Genomic DNA, 26,007 nt, shown 5'->3' with positions numbered 1-26,007 from the left:
GATTCAATGTAAAATGAATGAATGATTCATACTGTAAATATTGCAATTTTAGATGGGCTGCTAGAGATATTTACATACTTGACAGGATTAAAAAAGGAAGAGACATTTTTTCTAAAACAAAATATGCTGCGACAAAATTTCTTACGACTATACATGATTAGATAACTGGTGGAAAATTTTAACTTCTGAAATCCTGAGAAGTCTGCTATGTCTAGGTATGTTCCTAACAGCAATGAAAAATATGGGAAAAAAAAGTTTTATGGCTCATCTAAACACGAACAGGCATTGGATAATAATTAGGGAATAGCACACATGTGGCAAACATTCTGATCTGCAGACTTAAACTTGAGAGGGAAGAGCTGGTGGATGGTATAGTTAGTCGAACACAAAAACACATGATACATTTTATCTCAAAATGCTTTTAAGCTGGTTATTCTTTATCAGACTTTGTAAGGCAAATCTAACAGACAGACAGGTTTACACACATGCTATTATATTTCTAGCCAATACCTAAGATAGTGAAACATCCAATGCATTTTTTTGCTGTAATTTTAACCCTGTTTTCCACTATCGAGTGTGAAATGCACTAAGAAATGCACTAAGATATTTAAACAACTTTAATGCATAAATACAAATTTCCTTGTCTTCCATTTAACTACATAATAAAGATCACACTTATGCCTTTAAGAATAAAAAATAAAATACGAAGTCAGTTGTTCATTCATCAGAAGCACTTTTATGATAAGACCTTGCTATTGAGCTTATGCAACTGTTTATACATCTTGTACATTATATTTTTATCCTGATCTATTTATAATAATTTCTACACAATACTTCAAGAATAAACTAGAGCTGCTTTTTTAGAAAAGCACATGTCTCCCACAACTGCCTAATCATCTGAATAGTAGTATAAGATCGGATGAGAAATGTTCAAGCGTAAACCCTACTCCCTATACATTCTTAATTCCCAATCAGACTTTCAGTGCTTTGATTATCAAAAACAACCCAATCAGACTTTCAGTGCTTTGATACAACCCAATCAGACTTCAAGTGCTTTGATACAACCCAATCAGACTTTCAGTGCTTTGATTATCAAAAAACAATGTTTCAAGGGCCATTATTCCGAAGTGCCTGGACCTCTTTGGCTAGTTATCAAACTTGGCCGAGGACTTATTGGCAAACACATTTTGTTCAAGTCTGGTGAAGATCGGATGAGAAATGTTTGACTTAAAGAGTGCGGACAAGATTTGTGACAGACAGGCAGACAGACAGGAGTAAATCAATATGTTTCCCACCACACAGTGGTGTGGGAGACATAATGATGAAGTAAAAGCCAGAATGTCTTACATACAAATGAAAAAATAAATCAAAAATGACATTCTAGCCCTATCTCCAAGGTAATAGTATATACACAACAACCATAAAATGTACAAAATGTGAGGCATGTACAATGAATAAAAAGTAAGTCCAAACAATACTTAGTCACATTTCTACCTAAATTCTCTCCCATTAACAGTCTAATCACAATGTCAACATAACAACGCTGTCATTTACAGGCAGGTTTATGGTAAAAAAAGGAAACTGTGTTAAAATCAACCAAAACATAACATTTTCCAAATACTGTAAAACACTGGGTTAATTCATGTTGGACTTGTACTTTGCACCTAACTGCATCAAAGCAGAAACATTCCTTTCTTTAAAAAGTAAATAATTTATTATCATTCACATACTGTGGACAGTTAATTTTCCACATGGCTTTTATTTTGCAATCTGGCTGTGGGAAAACCTTGATAAGAATTCAAATCTCATGTCTGGCTTTATCATTAGACATAATGCCAGATAATATTAAAGCAAGTTTCAAATTTTCTGAGAAGTGTGAGCGATTATGGGCCAAAAGTGAAAAGCTACAAAATAAAATGTATATTTCAATATTGGTATGTTTTTAAAATCTGATGTATCTAAAATCACCATGTTAAACTTCCTTTATACTGGGAAATGAGAACCTTACTGTTAAAGTGAATGTTCTTTCCTATCTCCATACAACGAGGTTAAAATACTTAACCTCTGTCTCAATAATGGTTAAATGAAGATACAGAACACTATTTTTCATTGTCAGAAAAAATTTAGAAACAAAAAAATCCTGGCTTTTTCTTTTAAGATTTTTTTTATTTTGGTTAACTAGTTGGAAATAATTTGTTGATTATTACATGCAGCTCACAATCTGACAGCTCAATATGCATGTAAAAAAATATGTAAGGTAAGATTCTTCTTTAAAAAAATATATACTTCTGTAGCTGTAATTCTCCGACATCAGTGCCTCTAACAACTCTCCCAAAAACTAGCAAACTTGTGAGTGTTTATTCATGACACAGTAAATGAAAGTCTGCAAAAGACATGTTTAGATAAGGCTCCCCTGTATCCCCTGTCAGGGCCTCATATACACTTTCATCAAGATATACGTGATGACGTAAATGACAACCTTTCTGGGGCCTCTTCAGCACTTGGCATATGATTATAGCTGGAACCTCTATGGGGCCCCTTTACTCATAGCCTCCTAGCACTTGATGTGTGATGACATATACAGTTTCTATACAGCTCCCTTTCATCTGGAAAATAAATGTCCGTTTGTTTCAATTCTCTCTAGGATTTAGTAAAATAGAGGAACAACTGAGAGTCATATGTCCCAAATGAAATATTATGAAGGTAAATAAATTGTACAACTTTAAAACTTCAGATGTTTAAGATAGAAATTGTAAGAAAAATGGAAGATGGGGTTATGTCTACCAATGCACAGCATTAATACCATCCTGTAAGACAGAACAAGCGCAACAGTTGTAAATCCAACCCTCTTCCCCCACCCCTCTCCCCCATCCCTCCCAGTTTCCTTGCTCTTACAAACTGCCTACTTTGTCCAGTCCTTAAAGATATACTTAACCTAAATTTCAAATCTGAAAATTGGTTCTCACTCAACAAACACAGACCACAAATAATAACTTTTGAAAAATAAAATTGCATCTCTTTAAAAAAACAAAAACACATATAAACAATAAACTCACCATAAAAGCAACAGACAGATGGGAAAATATGACTGGTATTCAATGTTGACTATTTTGACTATTTTCACTAATAGTTCGACTTCTCTCACCGTCTTCATCCTTGGGAGATTTATCACGTGGTTTCCCCGTACCAAAAATACTGGCATTTCTTTGAGTATTTACAAAGTCATTAGGAGGCTCTCTAACTGTTCTTGGTAACAACTTTAATCTGGGACGAGCTGCAGCTGATTCTGAAAGAAGAATAGGAAAACATCTTAAAGCGGAAGGGTTTAATCATTATGACTAGATGTTTAACACTTTTCTGTACAATACAGATTTTATTGATACCCTGTTGAATAACTATGCTTGACCATCTAATAGGTACTATTTTAGGCTAATGCCAGCTTCTGTGTAGAACCACAAACCTTTCTGCAGCCAATTGAAAGATTTCCTCATTTGAAAGAACTCTATATTTAAGAGGTAAACAACATGAATTTTACCATGTAGTGTTCAACAGAAGGCCGCTAAATTAGTGACAAAATTTCATATAAGATTTTTCAACAACTATGCTTACAGGGCATCAGAAAATTTTGCACCAATGAAATCAATTCATATTCAAATTGAATATTTGAATGATAACTTTTAAATATCTATCTCAGTCTTTTTAAACTTAGTAGTAGTTAATTATCAATGTGTCGCTGGATTAAAGTGGAAAGAATGCCTAACAATAAGCTGATTTTATATGAAAGCCTTCATCCAGCCTTTCATGACACTGAAATAATTTTTAAATCAAACAAATTGAAAAAGATAAGGCAGATTGAAATTCAAGAAAATGGCAAACCATTTGTGTTTATGATCTCATTTACACATTGCCAGAGTATTACCTTAATTAATACCTCTTTTAGATTCATTTCTAAAGTTTCTCCAGTTTAATGTGTAAAGCATAACATTTTATTTCGTTTCTAGTTTATAAAAAGTACTAGAGTTATTTTGCAGAATAAAGGAAATACAGCCGTCATACCGTTTGATATTGTTATCAAATGTACACTGACAAAGACCAACCTGTCACAAATACGGGGTTATCAATAAATTATTTCTGTTTATAGTAATGAAGACCAAACTTAAAACTAATTTCAGTTTCATTCACTATCTGAAAACTAATGAGAGTCCTTATATAAAAAGCTGGAGAAGATATTTATATCCTATGGGGAAGTTTACCCTGTCGCAGAAACCGATGACAATTTTACTGTCTCACTAAAATCGTATGAGCTGCTCTCATGCAAACTACGTATAAATCAAAGAACAAACTAATGGTTTTTCTATTAAACTTTACGTAAAACTGTCTGCCAGTTACCTGAGGAGCTCGAATTCAACCTGAAGTGCAGCCGAAACGTGGATCTTGTTTCCGTAAGTCACAACAAACAATTGATTTACCCAAAGTCATTCTTAAGTAGCACAAGTATTTTGGGATACCATTATCCGAGCTAAGAACCGAAATGTATCTTTTCTTATGGTAAAGTACATGCAACTAAACAGTTCCCTAGTTTAAATCGGCTAACGGATCTACATTTTGTACTGAACTGGAATATCAGAGTCCTGAGACTAACGGAACATTTTCATTGGTCGAGAAAACCCGTAAGTCATGCTCACTGGATAGACTCAAAAAGACTGTTTACAATTTATGGAAATTAATGCTGAAAAGGTTATAAATACAGCGTTCATCTTCAGTTGACGGCTTTCCATCCGTGAGTACGGACATATGGTTAAAATCTACGTTAGATCCCCAAGGTTACATTTTCCGTCAGTCACGGAATCCGTAAGTGAATATAATCCGTCAGTTAATAACAGTATATATAAAATCTATACAAGAAACAGTACAAGTGCAGATTATATACGATTTCCATAAGTTAATAAAACCGTCAGACAGTAGAGTCTACATCCGATCATAGATACAAGTAACAATTCACAAGACCAGCACTGGAGAAGCATACTACCAATGAAAGTTAACAACTTTCACCCCTCCAAAGAACTATTACAAAAGCAATGCATTTACGAATTATTTTAGTTGTTTTGTTTCAACATCATTTATAAATATAACATACCATTTCAGTATCAATTAAAACTTATAAAATGTTAAAGGGCTTTTATTGCTATTTTCTACTTGTGGTATTTTACCGTTTCGGCCATTTCGGTAATTAATACAGAAATTTAGTCGAAGCCATCCCGTACCTTGTACCGTACAATACACACCTATGTATAGCTTACAATATTAACATGGAATCCAAACTGGTGCTATTTTTTCCTAATAAAGAAACATTTATAACATTCTTATTTTTAAACGGTATTGAAAATTCTTGAAATAATTAAAGGAAACCTACCCAACAGAATTAAAATTAGATCAACCTTGCCTTTCTCTTAAAGCTGAAACTTGGTAGAAAATATTTTTTCAAACTGCTTTAAAAGACCTGCATTACAAACCTGGGGAAGGTTCTCTTAATTCTACTGGAGGTCCACCGCTGTTTTGCCTTCTTCTCCCACCCATATCATTATCTCTGTTATCGTATCTATCAAATCCACCACGTCCCCTGCCACCTCTACCACCCCCGCGTCCTCCACCAAAATTGTCAAAGTCGTCTGACCTGTCTTGATAATTATTGAATCCCCCGCGTCCTCTGTTATCATTAAATCCACCTCGACCTCCTCCGCGGAAATCATCGTAACCACCTCTCCCTCGTCCACCCCTTCCACCGCGGAAACCTGTAAATATTTTGTGCAATAATTGCTGCAATTCAATAATTCTAAATTTCCGTTGCTGCCATCAGTTTTAGCACTCAACACTTCTAGAAACACTACAACAGTTTTTTTTCCCCACCAATTTAGGTCTTTACAATTGGGAAAGTGTAAAACATCAAGACTGGATATTGTTAAAAAAGTGTATCTTTAAAAATAAAAAAATTAAGTCAAGAATTGGTACTCTAAATGACTTACATTGGTACATTGTATGTGTTTCAAGTGGTATGCAATCTTGGGTAAAAAAGTTAAAAAAAAAACATCTCTGTGAAACTGAGCTTAAAACTGGGAAAAAACATACTATTTGCCATTGGGTCTCAACACAATAAAAGCTATATATAGTTACTTCATGTAACTATCAATATGTGTTGTTTTATGCAGATTTAAGTCACACAATGCAGGTCATACAGCAACTTTCCAGTGCGGGGTAAGGTGATTCAGTTTGAGATCTTAATCACTCTACCATGGAGTTCTTAAGAATTTAGATAACATACAAAAATCTTTATTATATTAATCTCCACTCTCAATTACCCCCAAAAAGCGACAAACATATTATACAAAGTAGAGACTGTTATTCAAGAAAAAAAATCTCCCACCACTTAACACTCAAGACATTGTAAAATGCCACAAATTAAGGGCCATAACTCCAGTGAAAATCAATCTACAATATTCCAATGATATACACAATTAGGCCTGGCAATGTCAACTCCTGTGAAGTTTGGTGGAATTCCAAACAATGGTATAGAAGTAGCACAGATATCATAGAATTTTACAAATCAGGGGACATAACTATGCTGAAAATGTAATGGAACATGCCAGTGATATGCACCACTATGCTTCACAATGAAATTCAGCTCAAGGGTTTATGGCAAGTAATGTAAACAATGTATAATAAGACAAACCATGTGCCATAAATCTGCTGAAAACCACTGAACCAAACATGCTGATGACATGCATAACTAGACTTTGCACTAATTAACTCTTGTAAGATTTAGTGGAATTCTGCCCAATGGTGTAAGTGATGTAGCCAAACTATCATACAATTTGACCAATAATGGGCCATAACTCCACTGAAAATCACTGAACCGGAAAATACTCTAAGATATTCATGACTTAACTTGGCAATGATAACTTTTATGAAGCTCTATTTAATTCCTCCTGGTGGTATCAGAGCAATTGTGCAGACAAAGCAATATACAACAAACAAGTACAATAAGTCCACTGAAAATCACTGAATTGGTACATGCCAATAATATGCACAGCAATGTTTGGCACTAATAACTCCTGTAAAGTTTGGTGAAAATCAGTCCAATAACATAAGAGCATTGGCCAAAACATTATACGATTTGACAAATCAAGGGCATTTGCTTCACTGGAAATCAATGAAAGGAAACATACTGTATATATGCACAACTAGGCTTGGCAATGATCACTGTTGTGAAGTTTGGTGTAAACCCACCATGTGGTGTCAAAGGAGTTGCGTTGACAAACATTCTGACACACAGACAGGCAGCATTAAATCAAAATCCCCGCACCACTTCCTGGCAAGAGACATAAATACCCAAGCTATAATTACCTCCCCTGTCGTCATTCCAACCCCCTCTGCCTCCTCGGCCACCCCCGCGTCCGCCTTGCTGGCGGTTCTGCTTTCCCTCTGCAATATCTACTCTGATGTTTTTGTCTTCAAAAAGCTAAAATAAATTTAAAGTCAATAGTTTTCAAAGTAAGCACAATAATGTCTTGCAAAATATGTCTGCAATTATCATAACTTGACATTATCATTTTTAACAGTTGGCGAAGCATCAACAAACTAATCAATCTAACCTTAATTTTAGCAATAACTAAGCCAGACCAGAAATCACTTTTCAGGTCTGCTCCATATTCAACAATGTACTCATTTTACTGAGTTGTTCACTGTGATACACACTAACATGAATCCTTATTGTTATGTTATACTCATTATACCACAAAGTTAAGAAACAAATATCATTTATATCTTTCCAAGTTTTAAAAATAAACAAATTTACAATAAATAATCTGTTTCTGAATGAATGAAAATTTCTCCAGATTATGTCATTTCATTCAAACCTTGTGAACACAGAGCAGCTGGACATTTATTACATTAAATTTTTATAATACAAGTATCTTCCTCTGTATATTTTTTACATTGTCATATCATTCTTATGAATACATATAATTAAAAATCGCAATTTACTAAAATTAAGTATTTGAGTATTGTGATAAATTGTTAAAAGTACCCTAGAGCCCGGCTAGAGAAGCCCGGACACTAAGCTGTATGGCTAAATTCTTATTACAGTAAAATATGATTCTACAGACTTCAGTACAGATCAAAATATCTTAATGTTCTGCAGTATAAATGTACAAAGCAATATCTAATCCTATCACCACTTTTCTATCATTTACCTATGTTAAATCAATGCAGGTGTCTTAAGATGCATAACTGTATTGTGAACTATGCCTAAAGAAAGTTAAGGCAATTAAGTTTTTCAATCACTTACCGCTCCGTCGTATGTTAATGCCTCCTTGAGAGAATCAAGGTCTTCAAATTCCACGTAGGCAAAACCTTTAAAATGATCTGTTTCCTTATCTCTCACCAGTCGTACACTTCGTACCTGTAATTGTCACATCAAAAACTTACAAAAGTTTGTATGACATGTTTCTATTGCATGTATTTTAAACTCAGATACAAACCACTGACTGTAAAGATATAATAACACATTCTGTTAAAGCCCAATGCATCAGTCACCCATTTTCTATAAAGCTGTTTGCTTGTTTGTCTTGGTTTAAGTACAGTTTTTTCAACAGTGTTCCTGGATCCTGCACCAGTACTAAACTATTCTCTGCAAGTAACTCCTAAGTTCTCCACATGAATCAGTGGTAGAGGAAACAAGAGCACCGCCTTGCGGGTGCTGACGCTCATCTGATTTTTTTTTGTGTAATAGAAATATTGTCCTACCCATGATTTTCTAAGTCTAAAGAGGGCCATCATTCTTGCAAAAAGCAGGATAGAGTTATGTTTCTTGATGTACAGTGTCCACTTATGATGGTGAAAAACTGTTGCAAGTTTTAAAGCAATAGCTTTGATAGTTTATGAGAAAAGTTGACTTAAACATAATACTCAACCAAGAAAATGATTTTCTAAGTCCAAAAGGGGCAATAATTATTGCAAAAAGCAGGATGGAGTTATGTTGCTTGCTGTACAGGGTCAGCTTATGATGGTGAACAAGTGTTGCAAGTTTCAAAGCAATAGCTTTGATAGTTTAAGAGAAAAAGTTGACCTAAACATAAAACTTAACCAAGAAATCTGATATTTTCTAAGTCCAAAAGGGGCCATAAATCTTGCAAAAAGCAGGACGGAGTTATGTTTCTTGCTGTACAGGGTCAACTTATGATGGTGAACAAGTGTTGCAAGTTTTAAAGCAATAGCTTTGATAGTTTAAGAGAAAAAGTTGACATAAACATAAAACTTAACCAAGAAAACTGATTTTTAAGTCCAAAAGGGGCAATAAATCCTGCAAAAAGCAAGATGGAGTTATGTTTCTTGATGTACAGGGTCAGCTTATGATGGTGAACAAGTATTCCAAGTTTCAAAGCAATAGCTTTGATAGTTTAGGAGACAAGAGGGCCATGATGGCCCTATATCGCTCACCTGTTATCATTGCACTTAAGGACAAGTCTTCAAGGTCAAAAGATCATAATAGAAATCAATCAAAAGAATTATGAGAAAATATAGTTGAAATTTTCTTTAAGTAACTTTAAAAACAAGATTTGAAAACTTTTTGTAGAGGTCCACTAGGCAATGCTACATGTCAAATATCTAAGCTCTTCTGGTTTATTTTTAGAAAATTTTGAAGATTTTTCTATGTACAATCAAGTAACCCCATGGGGCAGGGTCAATTTGACCCCAGGGGTCATGATTTGAATAAACTTTGTAAAAGTCTAATAGGCAATGCTACATGTCAAATATCTAAGATCTAGGCCTTCTGGTTTATTTTTAGAATTTTTTTTTAAGATTTTCCTATGTAAAATCAAGTGACCCCTAGGGCGGAGTCAATTTTGACCCCGGGGGACAAGGTTTGAACAAATTTTGTAGAGGTCCACTAGGCAATGCTACATGTCAAATATCTAGTCTCTACGCCTTCTAGTTTATTTTTAGAAAATTTTTGAAGATTTTCCTATGTAAAATCAAGTGACCTCTGGGGCGGGGTCAATTTTGACCCAGGGGGTCATGATATGAACAAATTTTGTAGAGGTCCACTAGGTAATGCTACATGTGAAATATCTAAGCTCTAGGCCTTCTGGTTTGTTTTTAGAAAACTTTTAAAGATTTTCCGTTGTAAAGTCAAGTGACCCCTAGGGCGGGGTCAATTTTGACCCCCGGGTCATAATTTGAACAACTTTAGTAGAGGTCAACTAGGCAATGCTACATGTCAAATATCTAAGCTCTAGGGCTTCTGGTTTTTGAGAAGAAGATTTTTTAAATATTTTCTTATGTAAAATCAAGTGACCCCTGGGGCGGGGTCAATTTTGACCCCGGGGGCCATGATTTGAACAAATTTTGTAGAGGTCCACTAGGCAATGCTACATGTGAAATATCTAAGCTTTAGGCCTTCTGGTTTATTTTTAGAAATTTTTTGAAGATTTTCCTATGTAAAATCAAGTGCCCCCTGGGGCAGAGTCAATTTTGACCCCGGGGTCATGATTTGAACAATTTTAGTAGAGGTCCACTAGGCAATGCTACATGTCAAATATCTAAGCTCTAAGGCTTCTGGTTTTTGAGAAGAAGATTTTTTAAGATTTTCTTATGTAAAATCAAGTGACCCCTGGGGCGGGGTCAATTTTGACCCCGGGGTCATGATTTGAACAAACTTGGTAGAGGTCCACTAGGCAATGCTTCACACCAAATATCTAAGCTCTAGGTCTTCTGGTTTTTGAGAAGAAGATTTTTAAAGTTTTTTCCTTTCGGTTGCCATGGCAACCAGTGTTCTGCATAGAATTCAATTCTTTGAACAATTTTGAAAGGGGGCCATCCAAGGAACATCCCTGTGAAGTTTCATCAAAATTGGCCTGTTGGTTTAGGAGGAGATGTTGTTTAAAGGAAAGTGTGGACGGACGACGGACGGACGGACAGACGGACGGACGGACGCGGACGGACGGTGAGCGATCACAATACCTCACCCTGAGCACTTTGTGCTCAGGTGAGCTAAAAAGTTGACCTAAACATAAAACTTAACCAAGAAATCTGATATTTTCTAAGTACAAAAGGGGCCATAAATCTTGCAAAAAGCAAGATGGAGTTATGTTTCTTGCTATACAGGGTCAGCTTATGATGGTGAACAAGTATTCCAAGTTTCAAAGCAATAGCTTTGATAGTTTAGGAGAAAAGCTGACCTAAACATAAAACTTAACCAGGCAACGCCGACGCCGATGCCGACGCCGACAACCGCTCAAGTGATGACAATAACTCATCATTTTTTTTCAAAAAATCAGATGAGCTAAAAATGACTACTGAAACAATGTCTTCTTTCAAACCGTCTTAGAGAACATAAAATTATGCCTTGCCTAGGGATCAAACTAGAGACCCCTCGATCCGTAGATCTATGCTCTCCCTATAGGGCTAAGCCAGCAAGAAATATATTCAATGGAAACATTTAGGTCTAAACTTTTACATGATAATATTGTCTCACTGCATTGTAATTGACAGTCGTATAGACCTTTATTTGTCTAAAACTACACTGTTAAAACAGTGGTCAAAAATATAAATAAGTTTCCTTGCAAACTGAAGTACATGAGTAAGTTTCAGAAGTGTCAATTCTGATCAAGTAAGGGAAAATTTCAATTAAGAAAACAATGCATTTGTTAATTGTTATCTACCGGTACTTACATTTAAGTTGAAAGTGTTCAAAACAAGAAAAACTATTACTACACAAGATAGAAGTTTCTGAAGTACAAAAAGTGTCCCTTCAAACATGTCCGATACAGAAAATATGGAATTTATTTGTTGATTAGCTTTTATAAGATCTACAAGGAAATACGTTTTTAAATCACACTGGCATATTCTATATTATTATTTAAATTAAATACATTTCATGAGAAACAAAATTTCATGACTTCATGTTAACATTTTCTGTGTCCAAAAACTTGTAAGATTTTTCTCTTAATAAAGATAAAATACTGACCAAACAGCTACAACATAACACACTAGTATCATAATTCATGACAGCAGCAGAACCAAAACCACAGGTAGAATTTATCTTTTTTCTTTACTTGCAGGTGAAGAAATTGCAAGTGCAAGAAATTTCAGCCTGCACAACATCACCTTCACTTGCAATTTTGTTAACTGTTTCTGATAGACATTTTATATCTGGTTCATTAATACTCTGCTAATTTTTTCGCAATCATTTCAGAGTCACAAAAAAATTGACTGTATATAAACAGTTGTATATGAAATATTACTATATGATTAAAATCCTCAAACGGTCTACAGGGTACTTGCACTGTGTTAAAATGTCATTCTGATTTTGCGAATGAGCAACCTTCAAGTCAAACCCTGCAAAACTAACCCTTTGATCTTTGAATATCAACTCCAAATCTCCCTGTACAATGCCATTTGGTAAATTGCCCACAAAGACTGTGTACGGTGGTTCAGTAGGCATTGGTTTCCTACCTCCACCTCTGCCCCCGCGATTGCCCCCATAACCTCCACGTCCACGGTTATAGTCTCCTCGGTATCCTCCTCTGAAAGTACAAATTCAAAAAAAAAAAAGAGTTGCAGATTGATATAAACTAAAGTGATTACAATATGGAAAGGTAAACAATAAAGTTTTACCGAAACTGCAGAATCTACATGCTGATTCTGCATACCTTTGTGTGCAGTTTTGGTATCAGTCACAAAACAAGAGCTGTCTGATGACAGCGCGCTCCACTATTTGAAGAATTGATTGAAGAATGGGGTCAAAATATTTCCACGGATATTCAGACAAAAGAAATAAATAGATTAGACAAACAATGTTCCTGTATTACTTTGATTTCGATAAGTCTTGCACTAAATGGCAATATATGAGCCAATTTCAAAGTCCAAAAAGGGCCATAATTCAGTCAAAATAGTTATGTACTCTTGCCTACAGATGTAAATCATAATGATAAGCAAGTGTTCAAAGTTTAAAAGCCATATGTCAAATAGTTTTGACAAAACATGGACTTGTATGAAAACAGAACCAATTTCGAAGTCCAAAAAGGGCCATAATTCAGCCAAAATAGATGACAGAGTTAATATGTTCTCTTTCCTACAGATAGAGACTATTATACTAAACAAGTGATAAAAGTTTCAAAGCCATATGTCAAACACTTTACAAAAACTATGAACTGGTACGAAAAACTTAACCAAGATTTCTAAGTCAAAAGGGGCCATAATTCAGCCAAAATCCTTGATGGAGTTATGTACTCTTGCCTATAACTGGACATGGTGATGGTAAACAGGTGTTGAAAGTTTCAAAGCTTTATCTCAAAAGACTTTGTCAAAATATGAACTGGTACGAAATATTAACCCAGATTTCTATGTCAAAAAGGGCCATAATTCAGCCAAAATCCTTGATGGAGTTATGTGCTCTTGCCTATAACTGGACATGGTGATGGTAAACAAGTGTTGAAAGTTTCAAAGCTTTATCTCAAAAGACTTTGTCTAAATATGAACTGATACGAAAAACTTAACCAAGATTTCTAAGTCGAAAGGGGCCATAATTCAGCCAAAATCCCTGTTGAGTTATGTACTCTTGCCTATAACTGGCCATGGTGATGGTAAACAAGTGTTGAAAGTTTCAAAGCTTTATCTTAAAAGACTTTGTCAAAATATGAACTGATACGAAAAACTTAACCATGATTTCTAAGTCAAAAGGGGCCATAATTCAGCCAAAATCCTTGATGGAGTTATGTACTCTTGCCTATAACTGGCCATGGTGATGGTAAACAAGTGTTGAAAGTTTCAAAGCTTTATCTCAAAAGACTTTGTCAAAATGTGGACTGGTACGAAAATTTTAACCAAGGTGTGACGCCGACGCCGTGGTGAGTAGGATTGCTCTACTTATTCTTCAAATAGTCGAGCTAAAAAGAAACTTTCAACAAACTTAAAGTAACGACATAAAACATAATTTGCAATATAATTGTTTGCCACTGATATTTTTAACCCTTTATATGTATGTATGTTTTTACATGTTTACATTTTCAAAACAACTTCTCGGCAATATATGTCCTTTTTGTGTTGATGTCCCGTAAAATCCAATTCACTCCCTCACTTTGAACCTTATACTGGATTCACAGAGTGAGGCATCAATTGTTCAGCTCCCAATAGAACATTGCCTATATATAGAATACAGAATGACTAGCCACTTAGTCGCCTTAAATTTCAGTGGAAAGCAAAGCAAGGCATCAACTGTTTAGCTTCCAATGGAGTAATACTGTAAATACTGTAGCCCATGCAAACCACATGCTCTACATAACCTGGCACTGTAGCTAATAACTTTTCAATTGACCTTGTCACCAATGTTCTACTTTTATGAAGAAAAACATCTGCCCAGTATATGGATCAAACCCTTGGCTCCCTGGGCTTCAGAAGCCTCAAATCACAACACCTACCATTATATGTGTTTTCCCGCAGAAGCCAGAAAAGGCAGCACCTACTTTCATATTAGGAATGCATGAGTAGATTCAAAAGTCTACAGCCTAATGCACTTTACGTGCAGAATCAACACAATATGACATGAAAATTATCATTATAATGCGGGAAGTGCAAGGCATTTTGAACTAAGTGACTTGCGCCCATTTTCATTCAATTTTTCATCAACTTCAAATGCTTCTGGTATTAACCTTGTGGATAAAAGTTTTTTAATTCTTTCAAAGTATTTAAGAAATTTTACTGTTAAGGATGCTATGGCTTATGAAGTTATGTAGTTCAAAGCGTTTTCTCTTCCAAGTTCAAGCTTTGTAGCGAAATTTGATGCATTTTTATGGACACCAAGTATATATTTGCAGAACCTATAAGTTATGAATTTTTTCAAATGGATGCCAATCTAACCTGTTGTTGTTTATTTTTAAAAATCTGAAATCTATATTTCAGATCCATAATTTAATATTGGTCAGGTGAGGGAGTGAAATAATTTCAATTGTAATTTAGGAGAAATTGTATCATAATCTAAGATTTTAGATTTCAGGGCAAAAATTGCCTTTAACTTGTACCATATATAGGTGGTTTGTTGCATGTTTCATGTTTCCATTAAAGCATACAGCAGTGGCTAGTCTGTTTTGGGGGGTTTAACATCATTTTTCAACAGTATTTCAGTTATGTAATGGTGGGCAGTAAACCTAACCAGTGTTCCTGGATTCTGTATATGTCCCCCCCCCACCCCCCAAAAAAATGGGGCCAAAGGCACACATTTAAGACATGGATGTTTCTTTGTGCATAAATTCAATTTTGAAATAACTGAAGTATCATCAAGTACAGGTATATGTAGTTCTAAGTAAAGAACTTTGCTACAGTGTTCATGTAAGAAACATGTTAGGTTGTTACAACATTTGGTATTATTGTAACTGAATGTAATTAATTACAATTTGCAATGTAATTGTAATTTAATTAATTACATTTCTAGAATCCATGTAATGATAATTGTAATTTAACTGGACATTAATTAATTACATTCTTAAGCAATTGACTCCAGGTTTGTTTGCAACACCTCGGTATTTCACATGCATAATTTTTTTTGATTGAATTAAAATTTGCAAGTGATAAGCAAATTGAAACAAGAGGGCCATGAAGGCCCTGTATCGCTCACCTGACCTACTGACCTAAAGATCATCAAGATTAACATTCTGACCAAGTTTCATTAAGATATGGTCATAAATGTGGCCTCTAAAGTGTTAACTAGCTTTTCCTTTGATTTGACCCGGTGACCTAGTTTTTGACCCCACATGACCCAGATTCGAACTTGACCTCAAGATCATCAAGATTAACATTCTGACTAAGTTTCATGATGATACAGTCATAAATGTCGCCTCTATAGTGTTAACAAGCTTTTCCTTTGATTTGACCTAGTTTTTCATCCCACCTGACCCAGATTTGAATGTGATCTATAGATCATCAAGATTAACATTCTGACCAAGTTTCATTAAGATAAGGTCATAAATGTGGCCTCTACAGTGTTAACTAGCTTTTCCTTTGATTTGACCCGGTGACCTAGTTTTTTATCCTACATGACCCAGATTCATACTGGCAGGGTTTTTTCAGGGGGTTTTGGGAAAAGGGCCCCTGGTCATATTGGGAATTTTTAACGCGGTAAATTGTCAAATTTGGGAAGATATACTGACAAATTAAATGAGTTTCTAATTAATATATATTAGTTTAAATCTTCAGTTTCAAATTTTTCTGGTAGACAGTATCCCCTTGTGGAATTTTGAGAATTTTTTTTCAGGATTGTGTTCCAATAATGCCTAAAAATACAGTAACTCTTTATTTGTCATGTTAAAATTTTTGTTTACAGTTTGTTTTCACCAAAGTTATAACTGAAATTATCCAAAAAGTAGAATGGCAAAGTGCCTGTATTTTCGAGCATAAAACTGGGTCGCGAAAATATGTGACAATTGATTTTAATGGTATAAGAACTACCTGTCAACATATTTTGGGTACTTTATTCAATTAATATTTGTGTTTTTATGCATTTTAAGAAGTTTTTGCATACGAATCATACATTTCTTCAGCAAAATCTTGTAATTATTTTTTGCCGAGGTTGCAGACCGTCATGTTACTAAAAATAGAAACGAGTTGGTTTTTCCAACATTTTGTTTGATTTATTTGGCAAACAAAACTAATTGTGCAAGAATTATTATTGAAAAACAGAAAGTAACTGATTTCAGTTGTGAAATTTTTCATTGGATTGGGAATTTTTTGCTCCAGATTGGGAAAAATAGAGCATATTTGGCATTGGGAATGGGGCCGAATATCAGCCCCATGAGATAGGGTGAAAAAGCCCTGACTGGACCTTGAGATTATCAAGATTAAAATCCTGACCATGTTTCATGAAGATACAGTAGTAAGTGTGGCCTCTTCAGTGTTAAACAAGCTTTTCCTTTGATTTGATCTGGTGACCTAGTTTTTGACCCCTGATGACCCAATATCGAACTCGTCCAAGATTTTATTGAAAGTAACATTCTGACCAAGTTTCATTAAGATTGGGCCAAAATTATGACCTCTAGAGTGTTAGTAAGCTTTTCCTTTGACTTGACCTGGTGACCTAGTTTTTAACCCCAAATGACCCAATCGCAAACTTGTCCAAGATTTTATTGAGGGTAACATTCTGACCAAGTTTCATTAAGATTGGGCCAAAATTGTGACCACTAGAGTGTTAACAAGTTTTTCCTTTGATCTGACCTGCTGACCTAGTTTTTGAACCCAGATGACCCAATATCAAACTCATCAAAGATTTTATTGAGGGTAACATTCTGACCAAGTTTCATTAAGATTGGGCCAAAATTACGACCTCTAGAGTGTTAACAAGCTTTTCCTTTGATTTGACCTGGTGACCTAGTTTTTGACCCCAGATGACCCAATCTCGAACTCATCCAAGATTTTATTGAGAGTAACATTCTGACCAAGTTTCATTAAGATTGGGCCAAAATTGTAAAGCTCACCTTTAAACATTGATCAATACTAACAGAAACTAGAAAATGCTTTTGTAAAAAAGCGCATGTCTCCCCCAATGCAAAGTCCTATAGGCAAGAAGTCAATAGGGGTCAGGAGCGAAAGTCAAAGAGACACTGATGGTTGGCTGCAATAGGGATCATCTACTTGGCATGTCCAGTCTTCCCGCTAAATTTCAACACTCTTGGCCTAGTGGTTCTCAAGTCACTGTTCAGGCTCCTGTGACCTTGACCTTTGATCAAGTGACCTCAAAATAAATCGGGGTCTTCTACTCTACATGTCCAATCATCCTATTAAGTTTCAACATTGTAGGTCAAGTGGTTCTCAAGTTATTTCCAAAAAATGATTTTACATGAACAGGCCACTGTGACCTTGACCTTTAATAGACTGACCCCAAAATCAATCGGGGTCATCTACTCTGCATGTTCAATCATCTTATGAAGTTTCAACATTCTGGGTCAAGTGGTTCTCAAGTTATTGATCGGAACTGGTTATCAATGTTCAGGCCCCTGTGACCTTGACCTTTGACGGAGTGACCCCAAAAACAATAGGGGTCATTTACTCTGCATGAACAATCATCCTATGAAGTTTCAACATTCTGGGTCGAGAGGTTCTCAAGTTATTGATTGGAAATGGTTTTCCATGTTCAGGCCCCTGTGGCCTTGACCTTTAACAGAGTGACCCTAAAATCGTTAGGGGTCATCTACTCTGCATGACCAATCATCCTATGAAGTTTCATCATTCTGGGTCAAGTGGTTCTCAAGTTACTGACCGGAAATGGTTTTCAATGTTCAGGCCCCTGTGACCTTGACCTTTCACAGAGTGACCCCAATATCGTTAGGGGTCATCTACTCTGCATGACCAATCATCCTATTAAGTTTCAACATTCTGGGTCAAGTGGTTCTCAAGTTACTGACTGGAAATGGTTTTCAATGTTCAGGCCCCTGTGACCTTGACCTTTAATGGAGTGACCCCAAAATCGATAGGGGTCATCTACTTTGCATGTACAATCATCCTATGAAGTTTCAACATTCTGGGTCAAGTGGTTCTCTAGTTATTGATTGGAAATGGTTTTCCATGTTCAGGCCCCTGTGACCTTGACCTTTGATGGAGTGACCCCAAAATCAATAGGGGTCATCTACTCTTCATGAACAATCATCCTATGAAGTTTCAACATTCTGGGTCAAGTGGTTCTCTAGTTATTGATCGGAAATGGTTTTCAATGTTCAGGCCCCTGTGACTTTGACCTTTGACAGAGTGACCCCAAAATCAATAGAGGTCATCTACTCTTCATGACCAATCATCCTATGAAGTTTCAACATTCTGGGTCAAGTGGTTCTCTAGTTATTGATCGGAAATGGTTTTCAATGTTCAGGCCCCTGTGACCTTGACCTTTGACGAAGTGACCCCAAAATCAATAGGGGTCATCTACTCTTCATGACCAATCATCCTATGAAATTCAACATTCTTGGTCAAGTGGTTCTCTAGTTATTGATCGGAAATGGTTTTCAATGTTCAGGCCCCTGTGACCTTGACCTTTGACGGAGTGACCCCAAAATCAATAGGGGTCATCTACTCTTCATGACAAATCATCCTATGAAGTTTCAACATTCTGGGTCCAGTGGTTCTCTAGTTATTGATCGGAAATGGTTTTCAATGTTTAGGCCCCTGTGACCTTGACCTTTGACGGAGTGACCCCAAAATCAATATGGGTCATCTACACTGCATGACCAATCATCATATGAAGTTTCAACATTCTGGGTCAAGTGGTTCTCTAGTTATTGATCGGAAATGGTTTTCAATGTTTAGGCCCCTGTGACCTTGACCTTTGATGGAGTGACCCCAAAATCAATAGGGGTTGTCTGCTCTTCATGATCAATCATCTTATGAAGTTTCAACATTCTGGGTCAAGTGGTTTCCTAGTTATTGATCGGAAATGGTTTTCAATGTTCAGGCCCCTGTGACCTTGACCTTTGACGGAGTGACCCCAAAATCAATAGGGGTCATCTACTCTTCATGAAAAATCATCCTATGAAGTTTCAACATTCTGGGTCAAGTGGTTCTCTAGTTATTGATCGGAAATGGTTTTCAATGTTTAGGCCCCTGTGACCTTGACCTTTGACGGAGTAACCCTAAAATCAATAGGGGTCATTTACTCTTCATGACCAATCACCCACTGAAGTTTCAACATTCTGGGTCAAGTGGTTCTCTAGTTATGGATTGGAAATGGTTTTCAATGTTTAGGCCCCTGTGACCTTGACCTTTGACGGAGTGACCCCAAAAACAATAGGGGTCGTCTACTCCAGCAGCCCTACAACCCTATGAAGTTTGAAGGTTCTAGGTCAAATGGTTCTACAGTTATTGCTCGGAAATGAAGTGTGTCGTACGGACGGAAGGAAGGACGGATGGACAGACAGGGCAAAAACAATATGTCTCCTAGGGGAGACATAATTACTTAATTTGTTTTCATTCCAATATGGTGGATAGTATGCGGCAAATATGAAAAGGGCGCTATATAAATCTGGTGTATAATAATAAAGTACACTTTTAGAGACACAGTAAATACAGATAAATGCAAGGGCATGGCTTGCTGAAATGGTAAAATTAATTAAGATAGTAACATGCATGATTCTTACCAAAAGAATCAATGTGAATTTCGGTAGCTTTATGCATAGAAATAAACTTCTGGTTCCCTAGCCTATGCACATACTTTGGCTTGAGAACCGTTTCCGGATGAATAAGTTAGCTGTCTAGGGAACCAATTCCAGTTCTCTAGCCACTGCCTAATAATATACCTAAATATTTATATTCATTGACAACTTTAATGTCTCGTCCATTAATTTTAAAAGTCAAATTTTCCACTTGCACTAGCATTGCTAAATATCAGAACTTTTGTTTTTTCAGTATTGACTTTTAATTTCCAATCATCACAATAATTTTGAAGAGAGTCAATACAAAATTGTAGACCTCTGACTTTGTGAAGGGAAGCGTCTTAGCTATCACTACCAATGCGTCCACAAAAACCCTGTAATACGTTCAACGCCAAACTCCAACTCAGTGTTACTTCCCCTTATCGGTACATTAGACACTGCCACCACGTATAAATTGTGCTGAATTTCAGCTGAGTTATATTTTTCATTATTTTAATTTTGTTGTGCAAAGTTTTATCTCAGTAGTTAAATATGCATGTAAAACGAGCAGAAAAACTTAACAAGAGGGCCATGATGGCCCTATATCGCTCACCTGTTATCATTGCACTTGAGGACAAGAAGGTCCTCAGAAAAAATATCTAAGTCCAAAGGACAGGAACAACAAAGGGAAGGAATTTAACCAAAAAGAAAAAAAAAATCTTACAAGGTATAGATATGTTAAAATACACCTAAAAATTGGAGGTACCATCCATGTTGTACCACAGAAAACTGGTCTCGTATTTTCCCTACGGCCAATAATAAAAAAGTTACTAAAATAAGCTATTTATAGTAACGTAAAAGGGAAGTAATTAAAAAAAAAAAAATATTGTAAGTGGACAAAAGAAGGATCTGCCAAATAAATCTGTTGACATAAATGAAATTTCAGATCAGTATCTTCATAAGTTATGGAGATATAACAATTTAAATTTGAAATAAAGGGAGGTAATTTGACATAAAATCAGTCCATAGTTATCTACCAGGTCCCTGATTGTCTCAGTCCAACTAATAACAATAATGAAATTTCAAATAAGTCCTGTAAGTACTTACTGATATAAATCCATTTTGATTACAATCAGGGGAGACAATCAGATATAAAATAACTCTGGAACATATGATTGGATCTGATTTGTCATGGAATCCAAGATTTATTGTTGCTGAAGATATTTTGGAAGTTTGTATCAAATAAAACCATAAATGAAGTCTCTATATGGCTGCAAAAGCCAAAATAGCCGATTTTGGACCTTTAAGGGGCCATAACTCTGGAACCAAAGAAGGAATCTGGCCAGTTGAAGAAAGGAAGCAAGATCTTGTGGTGATACAAGTTGTGTGCAAGTTTGGTTGAAATCATATCATAAATGAAGCTGCTATTGTGCAGACAAGGTCAAAATAGCTAATTTTGGCCCTTTCAGTGGCCATAACTCTGGAACCCATTATGGGCTCTGGCCGGTTCAAGAAAGGAACCGAGATCTTATGGTGACAGAAGTTTTGTGCAAGTTTGATTAAATTCAAATCATAAATGAAGCTGCTATTGTGCAGACAAGAACAAAATAGCTAATTCTGGCCCTTTCAGGGGCCATAACTCTGGAACCCACAAAGGAATCTCGCCAGTTCAAGAAAGGAACCGAGATCTTATGGTGATACAAGTTGTGTGCAAGTTTGGTTAAAATCAAATCATAAATGAAGCTGCTATTATGCAGACAAGGTCAAAATAGCTAATTCTGGCCCTTTCAGGGGCCATAACTCTGGAACCCATAATGGAATCTGGCCATTTCAAGAAAGGAACCAAGATCTTATGGTGATACAAGTTGTGTGCCAGTTTGGTAAAATTCAAATCATAAATAAAGCTGCTATTGTGCAGACAAAGTCAAAATAGCTAATTTTGGCCCTTTCAGGGGCCATAACTCTGGAACCCATAATGGGATCTGGCCAGTTCAAGAAAGGAACCGTGATCTTATGGTGATACAAGTTGTGTGCAAGTTTGGTTAAAATAAAATCATAAATGAAACCACTATCGTGCAGACAAGAAATTGTTGACGGACGGACGCACAGCGAAAGAAGGGTGATCACAAAAGCTCACCTTGTCACTATGTGACAGGTGAGCTAAAAATAATTTTTATTTATTTATTTATTTTGTTGGGTTTAACGTCGCACCGACACAATTTTAGGTCATATGGCGACTTTCCAGCTTTAATGGTGGAGGAAGACCCCAGGTGCCCCTCCGTACATAATTTCATCACGAGCGGGCACCTGGGTAGAACCACCGACCTTCCGTAAGCCAGCTGGATGGCTTCCTCACGTGAAGAATTCTACGCCTCAAATGAGGTTTCGAACCCACATCGATGAGGGGCAAATGGTTTGAAGTCAACGACTCTAACCACTCGGCCACGGAGGCCCCAGCTAAAAATAATGCAGTAATACTAAAGTTACTCCTTTTTCTGGTGTTGTGATGTGCACCTGCTAAAAATGTAAACAATGAAATTATTTGACGGTTTTCTGAGTACAGTAGGTGAATTTGACGAATGGCATACTGCAAAATATAGATACATTGATTACTTTCATTGTGTTCTTAAAGGTTTTGACATAAATGTCAATTTGCCTGTAGATTATAGCAAGCATTTGATTTACCCAGCGTTGCCAAGCGTATCACCATTTTAGGATCACATGGTTGTACCATCATCACATGATCAGCATGCCCATTCACGCACTGCAGTACGTTAATCACGCACAAAATATCAAATGCACGCATAAAAATCACTTGTTGGGGATACATGCACGCAGAGAGTCGGTACTCCTATGTTCAGCTGCAAAATCGCTGTTTATTTCATCGCGCACTTGCCAATTGTTTGGTATGGTCTAAAATGCAGATCCGGTCAAGGGACCGGATAATTTCGTTTCCATCACCGAATTCTCGCCGTAATTGTCAGCCGCATAGAGGAGTTTGGTAAGTGTTTTAGTCAGACGTCACACGGGTCGTGTGCAAAAAAAGTATGGATGCGAAATGCAAAAAAGCATTTTAATTTTTAGCTTTTATAAACTCAGCAAAAGGTTAATTAACAGTATTTTTTCAATATTTAACTGCAATTTTGATACACATTGCATATCTGTAATAGCTTTGGCATTTATTATTGATCTGCGACTTTTACCTGTCTGAAGATGACTGTATGCTATTTCGGACGAATCGTGTTTCGTTCACGAAATCGGGAACACATGAACCTTGCTGAAAACTTATTTATATTGAGTATAATATAGGGAGGGTCCTTTGATTCAGAATTTCCTATCTTAATGTTGGAAAAACATTTTAAATTTTCTAAAATTATCTCATCAGTTATACCCCACCCACAAGAGTTCTGCATGAAAAAAAACCACATACATATACAAGTTTCAGTAGTTAACTTAAATAGAAAAATTTCAGATATGCCATGTAGTGTACCCCCAAATTTTGAAGTGTACCCCTATTTTGCAAAAGCAGGGGGTACATGTACCCTTAACTTTAAAAATGAGTGGGCATGCTGATGATTTGCCAATCTGACTAAAGTACATCTCCTATTACGCTACGCATAGGATCTGACAACGAGCTATTGATGGCCTCGTTCTGACAACCCTTCCGCTAGCCAATCAAAAGCTAACTTACAACATTCTGCAAGCTTTAAAAAGCCTTGGTTTTTGATATCAACAATTTTTATGTCGAAATATGTCAGATAGCCGGTTAGCTGAGTCGGTAGGGCATTTGCTCTGTAAGCGAGATGTCCCGGGTTCGAGCCCTGGATTAACTGCAAATTTTTCTTACTCTTTGACATTCGAACAAGTTATCTGATTGGTTCAAACGAAAATAGATTTGCGAAAATAAAAATAGCAATATTGGAAATCCAAAATATACAGAAGACGAATGTGAATGGGTCGTTCTCAGATCTTCGTTTAGAAGATCAAGTACTTTAGTCAGATTGATGATTTGCTTGAAGGCAGGGATGATTGTTTGACAATATTCCTGCGCGGAGGTTGGTTCCGCGCATTTCGGACCCCACATTTCATTGGTTACTTTTTATCTATTACCAACACAACTACTAAATTTGTTTTGAGAACTTGCAGTAATACTGTCATAAATAAAAGTCTGCAAGAAGAGGGGCTTAAGAAGGACTTAGTTTTACTACAGAGCCCAAAATCATCCTACAGGTACAGGTTAGTCCAACAAATTTGACGCGATCCTAGGAAATATTGAGAAATTTTTTTCATACGGGCAATACCTCCACTCGCATCAAACAGTCGAAAGACCAAAATAATGGAAGCAATTTCCAATGACACACAATAATCATAAAAGTAATGACAAAATACTTTTGAAAAAGAAGCTTGGTATCTTCTACAAAATAGAGTCAAAAACAGTCAAAGTACATGACATTGTGATATAGGACAAAATATGCTGTTCAATATAATATAACCTCTCTTGAAAGTTTTTTCTACTTATTATGAATAGTTTGGTATATTGTATATGATAAACCAAGGTATATGTGGCGTAAAAGAACTAAAACAAAAATTCACCCGAGGGGTGGTTTCAAATGACTTGACAAGAACCTCAACGTTTACCGTGTCTACACACCAATATGCGCAAGCGATAAAACCAATAACTTTACACAACCGTGTACTGTGATTTATCCTCCATTATTTTGGTCCTTCAATGTTTTGACGTTTAGACTGCCCCATCACAAATCAAAAAGCTATAAAAATAAATAGATCGGCAACTTGAAAGGCATATAGAGCAAATCTCGCCAACATCCCGTGATAACTGAATGAGATCTCGTTTACCGGAAGTGACGCTTTCTCCATGCGCCATTTTGTATGCGAAAGCAATTATTCATCAGTAAATTAATTATCACCGTTATGACCAATCTTCTTTTGAAGGCAAGAAACGTGTACTTTGTGTCTTAAGACTATTTCACATTAAACTAATGTTATTTTAGAAGCTAACATGCATTTTAAATGTGGTTTTAAAAGTACAAATTGTAACTCCATGCTCGCGATGTTTGTTTTTACTTTGATAACGCCAATTCACGCTCTGACACGAGATTACAGCCAGTTGCCATTCTGTGTATTTTATACTTCTTTGCACAAATATAAAACAATCTGAACGTCGAATTATTTGGACTAAGGTACAGTTTTCATGTTCATACATTTCAAATTTTGAATATGTATACGAAAGGTATTATGGCAGGTTAAACATGCCATTTTTTAACTTATGTTTATATTTAGGCTTTTTTAAATCATTGTTCATGTTTCCTAGTGAAAACCGAATGTAAAACTATAAATCATGAAGTTTAAATGGCGTTGATTTCCACTACAGTTTTGATCATAACCCCTTGACACGTAGAGGCAGATGTACGGTAAATGTCAGTCTGTGAAATCTGTCTGCCTTGCAGTCGAAAAATTGAGACAACATGTGCATGTGATTTTTCAGTCAGTCAATATGGTATGCTGATGGGTAACTGCAAAGACAGACAACATTAGCAAACATACATGTATATGAGTAACTTTTTTTCTCAACTGCAATGCATTGGGAAAATGTAAAATTGCCTTGATTTCACATACCCGCCATAATTTCCCCCACCAAATCCTCCGTGATGATCGTCAAAGTCGGCCATGTTGGTTAACTTGGCCAGAATGATTCCTTAGTCATAAAAAAATCTTGTAAGCTAAGCGCTTTTAAAATTCTAAATACAAGACTCATTTTCCAGCGTCCATTTGATGTAGATAATATAGTACCATTCTATAATGAATTAAATTCCGTATTCGCGGT

The 26,007-nt window shown here is 36.1% G+C and overlaps 1 protein-coding gene across 1 annotated transcript; it reads right to left on the bottom strand.

Annotated features, from left to right (window-relative positions):
- Window positions 1–602: 602 nt before the first annotated feature.
- LOC123534351 (eukaryotic translation initiation factor 4H-like) lies at window positions 603–25,937 on the bottom strand. Its single transcript, XM_045316571.2, has 7 exons — window positions 25,800–25,937; window positions 12,410–12,584; window positions 8,345–8,458; window positions 7,402–7,516; window positions 5,514–5,792; window positions 3,057–3,286; window positions 603–2,606 (listed from the first exon to the last, which is right to left on the bottom strand). Exons 1-6 carry the CDS (start codon window positions 25,850–25,852, stop codon window positions 3,096–3,098), a joined length of 927 nt encoding a protein of 308 aa, XP_045172506.2. The 5' UTR covers window positions 25,853–25,937; the 3' UTR covers window positions 603–2,606; window positions 3,057–3,095.
- Window positions 25,938–26,007: the final 70 nt, after the last annotated feature.

Source organism: Mercenaria mercenaria, chromosome 12, assembly GCF_021730395.1.
Source record: "Mercenaria mercenaria strain notata chromosome 12, MADL_Memer_1, whole genome shotgun sequence".
Taxonomy (NCBI): domain Eukaryota; kingdom Metazoa; phylum Mollusca; class Bivalvia; order Venerida; family Veneridae; genus Mercenaria; species Mercenaria mercenaria.
This window is presented reverse-complemented; position numbering and strand designations above follow the sequence as displayed.

Coding starts and splice junctions, on each gene's coding strand:
- LOC123534351 (XM_045316571.2), bottom strand. CDS start 25,852: ATGGCCGACTTTGACGATCATCACGGAGGATTTGGTGGGGGAAATTAT. Junction 12,585..25,799: donor GGTGGGGGAAATTATGGCGG/GTATGTGAAATC, acceptor TTGTACTTTCAG/AGGAGGATACCGAGGAGACT. Junction 5,793..7,401: donor TTGGAATGACGACAGGGGAG/GTAATTATAGCT, acceptor AAATATTTACAG/GTTTCCGCGGTGGAAGGGGT.